Below are 10,000 nucleotides of genomic sequence, written 5' to 3' on the forward strand. Positions count from 1 at the left end.
CACCACGCACGCGGCACGCACAGCGCACCGCCGCACACACACACACACACACACACACACACACACACACCACACATTACACGCACCGCATCCCAGTTTATTGTGTGTGCGTGTTCACTTGTTTTATTTTGTAGGTTTGACGAGTTTTTGAGCGCGTCGCTGGCGCCGCTGTTTAGCTTGTGTAGATCACGCACGTGAAATGCTTTTATTTCTTAGAGATTTGCGTTTGATTTCGATAGTTAGGTGTTAGAAGGAGTGATGTCAGTTGTAGTATTGCCATTCAAGATAGCTGGGCATGTCGGCTGGCATACGTTGTGCATTAAACTTAGTTGGTTGTTTTTTTTGTTTGTGTTTCCATTTTTTGTTCGCATGCGTGCGAGGCGTATTAATCAATATATGAATGAAACAAAAATGCATCATGGGTTAAGATCGTAAGAGAAGAGTTCAAGTCGGCTCTCTCTTTCTCTCTCTCTCTCTCTCTCTCGTCCTGCTCTCTTCTCCTCTCTCTCTCTCTCTTCCTCTCTCTCCTCTCTCCTCTCTCTCTCGTCGCTCTCTCTTCTCTCTCTCCTCTTTCTCTTCTCTCTCTCATCTCTCTCTCTCTCTCTCTCTCTCTCTCTCTCTCTCCTGGCTCTCTCTCTCTCTCTGCTTCTCTCTCTCTCTTCTCTCTCCTCTTCTCTCTCTCTCCCTGCCTCTCTTCTCCTCTCTCCTCTCTCCTATTGTGCTCTCTCTCTCGTCCGTCTCCTCCTTGATCTCTCCTCTCTCTCTCTCTCTGCTCTCTCTCTTCTCCTCTTCGCATCTCTCTCTCTCTCTCTCTCTCTCTCTCTTATCTCTCTCTTCTCGTCACGCCTCTCTGCTCTCTCTCCTCTCTCTTCTTTTTTTCTCTCTCTCGTCACTCTCTCACTCTCCTCTTCTCTCTCTCTTCTGTCTATGATCTCTCCCCTTTTGATCTCTGCTTGCGCTTTGCATATTTAGCTTGGCTTTTTATCTACTCGAATCTTCATGTTTAATTTTCACTGGTGCCGTCCGATTTTATTCGAGAAGATCAAGTGAAGCTATTACGTGCCGAAAGTATCCGGCATAATGTGACATAGCTATTGAGTTTTTTACACGTCCAATTAACGCAGTTACGCTAGCGTCGTCCAGCAAACTTAAACCCCGATTAATATCTCGCAGCCTGTATTATTATAATTTCATTGTGACCGACTCGACTGGCTGGCTGATTTTCATCAGGTGCTTACAAAGCACACCGCGTTTTCTTCTCACCAGCGACCCGACGAGCGTGACATTGGGTGTCAAACTACGGGCGAGTACTGTTAAGCAGACTCACGCCTGGCGTCGCCGCGTTTGCTTCACCAGTAGTGCAATCACCCGGGCTGTATGTGGAGACCGGTTTACATTTCGTCAAGACTTCTCCCTATAATTACTCAGCCGATTTATAAGTTCTTTGTACGTAATTTTTTTACGCTATCTATCAGGATGCTAGCTAGCACGGGGGGTAGCGACCAAGATGAAAGCTCGCGTAATGACTCGGCCCGACCATAATGATGACGTCGCGACAATTTCAGTGACCGACAACATCGACGTCGCATACGTCACGTCGGCTCTCATGGCAACCCAACCACCTCGATACGCACTGTTTGCTGTTTGCCGAATGGCGACCCATTGTTTCCAGCTCAACCACTGACGTATCTGACCGGCGTTGCTAATGCGCGACCCTGTCCCTTCATCACGTCGCGGTCCAACCGTTTGTTCATTTTGCGTACCCCTGTTAACAACTCAAACACGTCGTACTGCGTCTACCGGTCGCCGGGGGCCCTCTCCTGCGCGGCTCGCACGATGAGTCGTGGCCCCGACACGTTAAATGATAAACATCGTTTCAGTGACCGCACCTCGCGGTCGCACGTCACCTCGCCATTGTGCAGCCAACCACTCGGAACGCTCGTTGCGCTTTGCCATGGCGACCCTGTTGCGTCAAAACACGACGCATCTGACCTTTCAGATGCAATGGGTGCACCTCTGTCCCTTCATACACGTCGGCGTCTCCAACCCTGGTTTTCACTTCGGCCCGGGGACCTGCTCATCCGTCTCTGTATTCTAAGAAGGCCGTGTTGTGTCCCTGCGACCCCCGTTCGACTCCTCTGCCGCTTTCGCACTGAGGAGGCGTGGTAGTTTCGACCTGAGTGAATGCGCGGCTTGCGCTTGCTATTGTGTGTGTGTGTGTGTGTTGCTTTAGGGAGATTAATGCCTCGTGTATCGCTAGTCGCGAAGCTTGTCAGAAGGAATGGCTGTGTCGAAGAAGAAGCCTTTGGACGCCCTCACTTAAGCAGTCCGAGGTGCGCCTCGTGTCGCATTGCTTGGAAGGGGCTTCGACACGATGCAAGCTACCCTCCCTCTCTCACCCCTCTCTCTCACCTCTCTCTCTCCCTCGCTGCTTCAGTCGTGGCAGCAAACGACCTTAAGTGGCAGACGACGGGCATGTTCCGGCCATTCGTCGAAGTCAACCTCGTCGGTCCGCACCTCAGCGACAAGCGACGCAAGCATTCGACGAAATCGAAGAGCAACAACTGGTCGCCCAAGTACAATGAGACGTTTCACTTGTAAGTGAACTTACACTTGTAGTAAGGCAGCGAAGCACTTACATTTACTCTCTCACGAACGAATCGGTGTTATTCAGTCTATTTGACGAGCGTTTTACATCGATGACAGGTTACCCGTCCGTCTGGGTTTACCGTTAACTAGTGACAAAATATACACATCTATACAATACTTAATATATACAATAATACATAATGTATATAATATATATTTATACAATGTGTAGTACACTATAATATACACCTATTACAATAATATCTATATTAGACGATGTTTATATCGTAACTGCCCAGTATCGAACGCTTGCCCGTTTTCAGCGTCATTGTTTCTCAAATATAGCCATCACTTTTCATTATTCGTGTTTGGTATTCGTGTCTAATGATGGATTCGTTTCCTCTCTTTCAATCTCTCGCTCTCTCCCGCATCGCTGCAGCATTCTCGGAAACGAGGAAGATCCTGATGCCTATGAGCTTCACTTCTGTGTCAAGGATTACTGTTTTGCTAGAGAAGATCGCCTTATAGGTGAGACATTGACACTGACGTACCGCGGAAGATGCACTTACGTTATGATTAAGTATTATAAAATTGTATGTGTGTTATAAGTATAATCTTAATCGGCTATTAACTGGAGAACTGCTGTCGTTTTTATTCTTGTTTCTATATAGTAGTCTCGGACTCGTACAATTCTCTCATGTTTTCTCTTTTGGACATGTTACTATTTTTATTATTGGTACGTGCGTGCACGTGTGTACGTAAAAGTGTGGGTGTATGCGTGTGCGTGTGCGTACCTGTATGGAAAGCCATTACCGCCAAAACCTACCTATTTTAATCGCGCTTAAAACGCCAATCCAGCCAATCAGAACAGTGGTTTTTAATCGCGATTAAAATAGATTTTAAGCGCGATTAAAAACCACTGTTGTGATTGGCTGGAATTCAATCGCGCTTAAAATATATTTTAAGCGCGATTAAAATAGGTAGGTTTTGGCAGTAATGGCCTTCCATATACCTGCACTTGTAAACGCGCGTCACCGTACCAGAGCGCATCACCACGCGACCCCTTCACAGGCCATCATACCGCGTCATCCACCGATTCGTAAACTAACTCGAAATCTTCGTTTCCCTGCCGGCAGGTGTCGCCGTGATGCAGCTGCGTGACATCGTCGAGCAGGGCAGCTGCGCGTGCTGGTGCGCGCTCGGCAAGCGCGTGCAGCTAGACGAGACCGGCTGGACGATCCTGCGCATCCTGTCGCAGCGCAGCAACGACGAGGTCGCCAAGGAGTTCGTCAAGCTGAAGTCGGAGAGCCGCGGCCAGGAGGACCTCCCCACCTGATCACGCCCCGCCCCCCGTGCCTTCTCCCCTGGAAACCCGCACCGGGGAAGCTGAGACGACGACGCGAGGTTTTAATATCGGTGCGATCGCTGGTAGAGGGCGCACGTGTGCAGCCGGCAGGTGTCACCGGCGCGGCGGGCGCGTGTGGCGATGTCTCGCCTCGGGGGAGGGGGAGGATGGGGGGGGGTCGCGTCGTGGGCGGTGCGCGTTCGGGTTCCACGCGTCCGACCGTCGCGTGTCTGTGTGCGTGTGTGTGTGTTACGGAAAAGCAATACTGTGTCTCGTGAGACGTACCTGAGATGAAATTGCGTGCAATACTTGACGTCGGGGGGCAAGGATGCTCCCCTGCCTGCCCTCAGTCATTGTCGGGGCCTTTTGTTAATCGTAGATGTAGACTTTCTGAGCGCATTTTCTCCTCTGAGTCGGTGACCTACGTGGGTGTGTCTTTGTGGCGGTGGTGGGTGCCGTGAGGCTGCCTTGCGGTCAGGATAATGATGATAGCAATCTCCAGGTCGGTTTGTTGGCCATGCATTGGTATCTGCGGTGGTGGCGCCAGTGCTACTGCTGCGGGTGGTGATGGTGTTGATGGTGATGATGATGATGATGATGATGATGATGATGACTATGATGCCAATGTTGGTACCGATGTTGGCATTGTTGCTGCTGCTACTGATGCTGATGTTGCTGCTGCTACTGATGCTGATGTTGCTGCTGCTACTGATGCTGATGTTGCTACTGATGTTGATGGCAGGATATCTGACTCGATGTATGATACTAACAATGTCTAGCTTTCACGCCACGCTTCGCTAAGGTCACGGGCAGGCGCTGATACTCAGGGGAGAAATGTCGCCATGCCGACGACGATTCGCATGCTGCAAGTGGCTAACTGATGCCGAGGCCACACAACACAAGGCCTTCCCTCGTAATACGCTGACTCCTCTCCTGACATTCTGACTGCTCCCGACAAACACGAGACAAGAGACATTCCCGAAGACAGAAGACATTCCTGAAGATAGAAGACATTCCTGATGACAGAAGACATTCCTGATGACAGAAGACATTCCCGAAGACAGAAGACATTTCTGAAGACAGAAGACATTTCTGATGACAGAAGACATTCCCGAAGACAGAAGACATTTCTGAAGACAGAAGACATTCCCGGAGACAGAAGACATTTCTGAAGACAGAAGACATTCCCAGAGACAGAAGACATTCCTCTTTTTTCGATGTGTATTTATCAGAAACGATTTCCACGATTCACGACCGAAAATTCTTATTGAATTTCGAACGTTCTTATTGCGTTGAGATTATTCTAGGACATCCGATGTTAATTCCAAAGCTATCCTCCCTTCCCCCACACCACCCACCGCTAGCTGTGTGGCGGCGGTGGCGGCGGTGGCGGCGGTGGCGGCGGTGGCGGCGGATTCACGTGAGAAGTACGCTTTATTACTCACCTGATGGGTCACTCGATCATGAAATGCCAAGTAAGGCATGACTAACGCTGACCTCTGACACAGCTCAGTGCTCGGCAAGCAGTTAACCCCCCACGAACAACAGATCCACTAATACCTATACTCGGCAATGATAGCCACTTGCAGTATGATGCGTCTGTGTATGTATATATATATTCCAAAATTGTCTACCGTCTTGTTCATATTTTATTTTTTATATTCAGTAGCTGGGTTAGGCAGTGTACTCTGTGTTCAGTCGTAGCAAAAGCGTCCGAGCATTCGGCGCGGCCGGTCACGTGATTCGTGTTGGCAGCCGATAGTTGCCGGTTCAGGCAGAGTCAGTCATAGACTAGCTATATCCTAGACGGTCGCCATCCGTGCTTGACATATCTGCTTTAAATGTGTGAAGTGCGTCATTCGTCAGTCTAGCTCATCCGATTATTGTCGATAGTGCCAATTTCATGTTTTGACCATATTTTCCATGCAGTTGTGTCGGTAGTAGCTTGTGTGTGTGCGTGTGCGTGTGTGTGTACTGCCACACACTGCTGCTGTGATGTATATCTCCCACTCGATGAGCCCAGACTGCGAGGAATTGGCGCATAGAGTCAATAGAAAAATGTATTTACGGTGGAAGCTGTAGGTCTGTACATACATCTCGACACATACCTGAATACCTGAATCCTCATCTTCACACCTTGTTGGGCCGTGCACCGTTTGTCATCGCTGTTTGTTGTTCCCTCTCGTCTCTCTCTTTCTCTCTCTCTCTCTCTCTCTCTCGCTCTCTATCTCGCTCTCTCCCTCTCTCTCTCTCTCTCTCTCTCTCTTTCGTTCTCTCTTTCTCTGTCTCTTTTTCTCTGTCTCTGTCTCTGTCTGTCTCTCTCTCTCTCTTTCTTTCTCTTTTTATCTCTCTGTCTCTCTCTCTTTCTTTCTTTCTCTCTCATTTCGTTTTGCCCACATCTTTCTGTTTCTTTCTTCTTCACACTATGTGTCTTTTTTTTCTTTGTCCCTTCATCCTGTGTTTCGCACGGGCGTTTCTTTCGCATGCTCTGCAGACAATAAGAATTGAAGCAATAATGGAAGCGATGCTAAACCCCGTTCCAAAACATTTTCAATATTTGACTCCGCAATTTTATTTCGTTTTCGTTGTGCGCGTGTTTGCTAGCACGCACATCCCATGCGCGCGTGCATCCGTGCCCGCGCGAGTCCGTGGGTGCGTCTGGTGAGCGTACGCGTTTATATGTGTGTGCGCGTATCTGTGGGTGTGTTGCAAGCATGCACGCGTGCGTGTAAATGAGAGAGAGTGTGTGTGTGTGTGTGTGTGCATGCATACGTGCGTGCAGTTGCGTTTCCGTACGGTGTGCACTACTTTGTGATAAGTAGAGATGGGGTTTACAGCAGTAGTGCACGATAGATTAGCTTAGCAGGGACCGTTCACTGTTCTTTTGATTGAGTGTGTCTGTGGTATACGAGTCCTTGTTAGACCAATGTGTTTGGGAAAGCAAGACAAACCAAAGATTTTTATATACAAGACTAAATATTTAATTCAATTATTAATATAAATATAATTATCAAGCGATTTACTATAAATAAATATATATATATAAGCTGAATTTTCTATTGAAGAAGTATCATGTATAAATTGATTATAGATGATTCTGTATTGATTATTTATATAAATTTTGGGACCTAGTTAATGCTTTGAAGCTTCGCTTATGGTTATGCTGTTTCTGTTGAAGTATTTGACATGTTTGTTATGCAACAGAATGTATTATTTATATTGGCTTTTTATTGTGTAAGTATATATCTGGCCAGAGTGATGTGTACCCATCCACCATGTTGGACGATCATGATGTATAGAAGTTGTTTATTCAACAGGGTGACAGACCGTGTATTTTATATAATTAGGCATCTCGAGGTTAAGTTATGTTGCGTAGTCGTGGTTAGGATTAGCTTTGCATGTTCGCTTGTTTATTAATGCGGGCGAGACAGGCACACGGTGTGTGAGTTTCACAAGAGTCATCAAGTTTGATATAACGTTATAAAGTCGTTGTAATTTCTGAAATATGAGTTCCCGCAGATAGGTTCCGCAAGAGTCGGAGACCCGACAGTGGCTTAACATATGTATATATTAGCGCCCATGCATATATATATATATATATATATATATATATATATATATATATATATATAAGCTGGTTCGATATAAACATAGGTTCCGATGTGTTTCGGGCTACTGCATTTTATTTAGTTTAATTTATCTGGGTTAACTATTTCATCGCCTCGGTTTTTCGTTGCCGTCCGATTTATGAACTTGTGTTTCGAATCTCGATTCAACCGATCTTTAATCTCACTCAGAATCTGATTTGCAATCAGATTCATAGTCTTTATCTACCGTGCTAGGGTCGTTATTATTATGATTTTGCCGTTATGTTTCGTATATTATCGTGATTAATACTCCTGAGTTATTTATTTCGCTTACCGGTTTAAAATGGCGGCCTCTAGCGGCTGGCTGCTAACCTCTTCTCTCCCTCTCTAACTCGTCAGACGTGGGGTCGGCGGGAGACAGAGGAATGAGTGTTTAACGATGAGAGGATCTGATGGTTATTGTATAGCATCGTGGCGGTCGTTGTGGCGCAGGCGTGGCGTATTTTCGCTTCGCTCTCGTCTGCGCGCGACGCAAGAGAGAGGCGAACGCAAAAATATGTCGGTGGTTTTTTTTTTATCCGGGTAGATAGAAGAATCTTCCATTTGTTTTCTAGACGAGTTGCGGTGCTGCGTGCGCTTGCGTGCGTGCGTGCGTGTTTTATCGGTCTTGTCCGCTGTTTTGGGAAGGCTCCTGCGTGATCAAACCTCACCTGTTCCCGCCAGGGGGCGAGAGAGAGGCATCCGCTAGCTATAAGACAGCCGGCGTCGACACCAGGCATTAGGCTTTGTTATTGGCGATGTCTATCGTCGTCGGCGACGCTAGTGAAACACCGGATGTCGTCGGCCATGTTAACGGTATGCAATAACGATGTTCGGCTGAGCAAACTGCTCTAGCAACGGACGCGAAGGGGTTCGGTGGCGATTAAATTACGCGTGTGTCGCCCTCTGACGAGCACTGTAGCTACTACTATATAACCCGGCGAGCATTCTGCGGTGGGTGGTTTTTTTTGGAGGGGTATGTTCGGACTTGCCGTGAAGCTGATGTGTTCTTTGTGACCCTGATAAGCTGTTTTCTTTTTTCTAATTTAGGTGGGTATCACGTACTGGCTCTCTCTCTCTCTCTCTCCTTCTCTCTCTCTCTCTCTCGGTGCATTACATTAAATACTGTAGTTACAAGTGCTTTGCAGAATTTAATAAATCTTGATATTACATTCCACTGTTGACTTCGTGACTCCTTCTCTGTGATTGTCTGATGTTTTGGTTGCTGCTTAAATATGCGTGCGTGCGTTGATTGGCGTGAGCGTATGTGTGTGTGGCGTGCGTGCATGTGTGTGTGGGTTCGTGCGTGCATGTGTGTGTGCGTGCGTGCATGTATGTGTTCGTGCGTGCGTGCGTCTTCAAATGAACCAATGATGACGATGAATATACGGCCACTTTTTGGCTGCCGATTATCGAAACGCTGGTGATGCTAACGATAAGACACGTTCGCTGCTAACCCCCCCCCCCACCCCGTTAATTGTGAACGCACGGCAGCTCTGCGTGGAAGCAATCTCTACTTACAACCTCGCGAACTATAAGGCCAGGTTGTGATAAGCCATCTTACGGTCTCACGCCACGCAACCGCCAAGAGATGCGAGCCGTGAGAGAATGACTTTCAATGTATATACGTAATCCGACCAGAAGTATAAATAGAGGTACCTCCATTCTACTTTATGAATTCGACACGACTGCGGTGCACTGACGCTAGCACTATTACATCAAGAGCCATTAAACTTTTATTAATTAATGGTTAATGGGCTCTTGATTACATCTATTGTTAGCAGGCGCCTTCGCTAATGTCCGCCTTTTCTAGCAAGATGGTTATTGTATGACCTTTTTTTTCGTCGCAAGAACTGTCGCGGGTGTTATTACGGATGGCGAGCGATAAGCGCATGTGTAGCGTGCGTACGCCGCTATGCGCCATTTTTATTATGCGGATCATCTCTCAATATAGGTCAAGATATTACTACACGTAGACAAATCTAGCTTCATGCTTAGGCGATGCACATTTTACCGATTACCTTTAGCGTAAAGGTTACTGCTGAGTTTGTGTTCGTATAAGGCTATAAAACAGTCAATGAACAGCAACCTTGCGATTGGAATCTTGAGATTCGCGAAAGTAAAATGTGCGAACGCGAAAAACAAGTGACAGCTAGTTTAGGTGACGCATTTTTAGCTCATCTGACATAGTCAGATGCAGCTTGTTAGAATCCGCTGATCGTCGTGCGTCCGGTCCGTCCGTCGCGTGCGTCCGTCCGTCGTGCGTCGTCAACAGTTGCGGCACAAATCTTTAACCGCTCGACGTACGCGTCACGATATTCGGGACGTGGGGGGGTAATCCGAAAACGAGTTGGGATGTCGAAGCTGGGGGTCAAAGGTCAAAGGTCAAGAGGTTGTTAAATAAGGGGGAACATTCACTCCTTAACTTAAGGTATAGGAG

General features: G+C 47.4%; 1 protein-coding gene and 1 long non-coding RNA gene across 2 annotated transcripts in view; both read left to right on the top strand.

Annotated features, from left to right (window-relative positions):
• Positions 1-4,056, top strand: part of LOC106811795 (protein unc-13 homolog B-like) — a 44,062-nt gene extending 40,006 nt beyond the window's left edge. The window contains 3 exon segments of the mRNA XM_014815516.1: positions 2,438-2,597; positions 3,029-3,117; positions 3,726-4,056. Coding sequence (XP_014671002.1) covers positions 2,438-2,597; positions 3,029-3,117; positions 3,726-3,925 — 449 coding nt within the window. The 3' untranslated portion in view covers positions 3,926-4,056.
• A 3,483-nt stretch (positions 4,057-7,539) lies between these two features.
• LOC106811796 overlaps positions 7,540-10,000 on the top strand; it is a 10,347-nt gene continuing 7,886 nt past the window's right edge. Inside the window, exon 1 of the long non-coding RNA XR_001394202.1 lies at positions 7,540-7,588. This is a non-coding gene — a long non-coding RNA (uncharacterized LOC106811796). The remainder of the gene's footprint in view (positions 7,589-10,000) is intronic.

The sequence above is a fragment of the Priapulus caudatus genome, unplaced genomic scaffold, assembly GCF_000485595.1.
Source record: "Priapulus caudatus unplaced genomic scaffold, Priapulus_caudatus-5.0.1 Scaffold575, whole genome shotgun sequence".
NCBI lineage: Eukaryota > Metazoa > Priapulida > Priapulimorpha > Priapulimorphida > Priapulidae > Priapulus > Priapulus caudatus.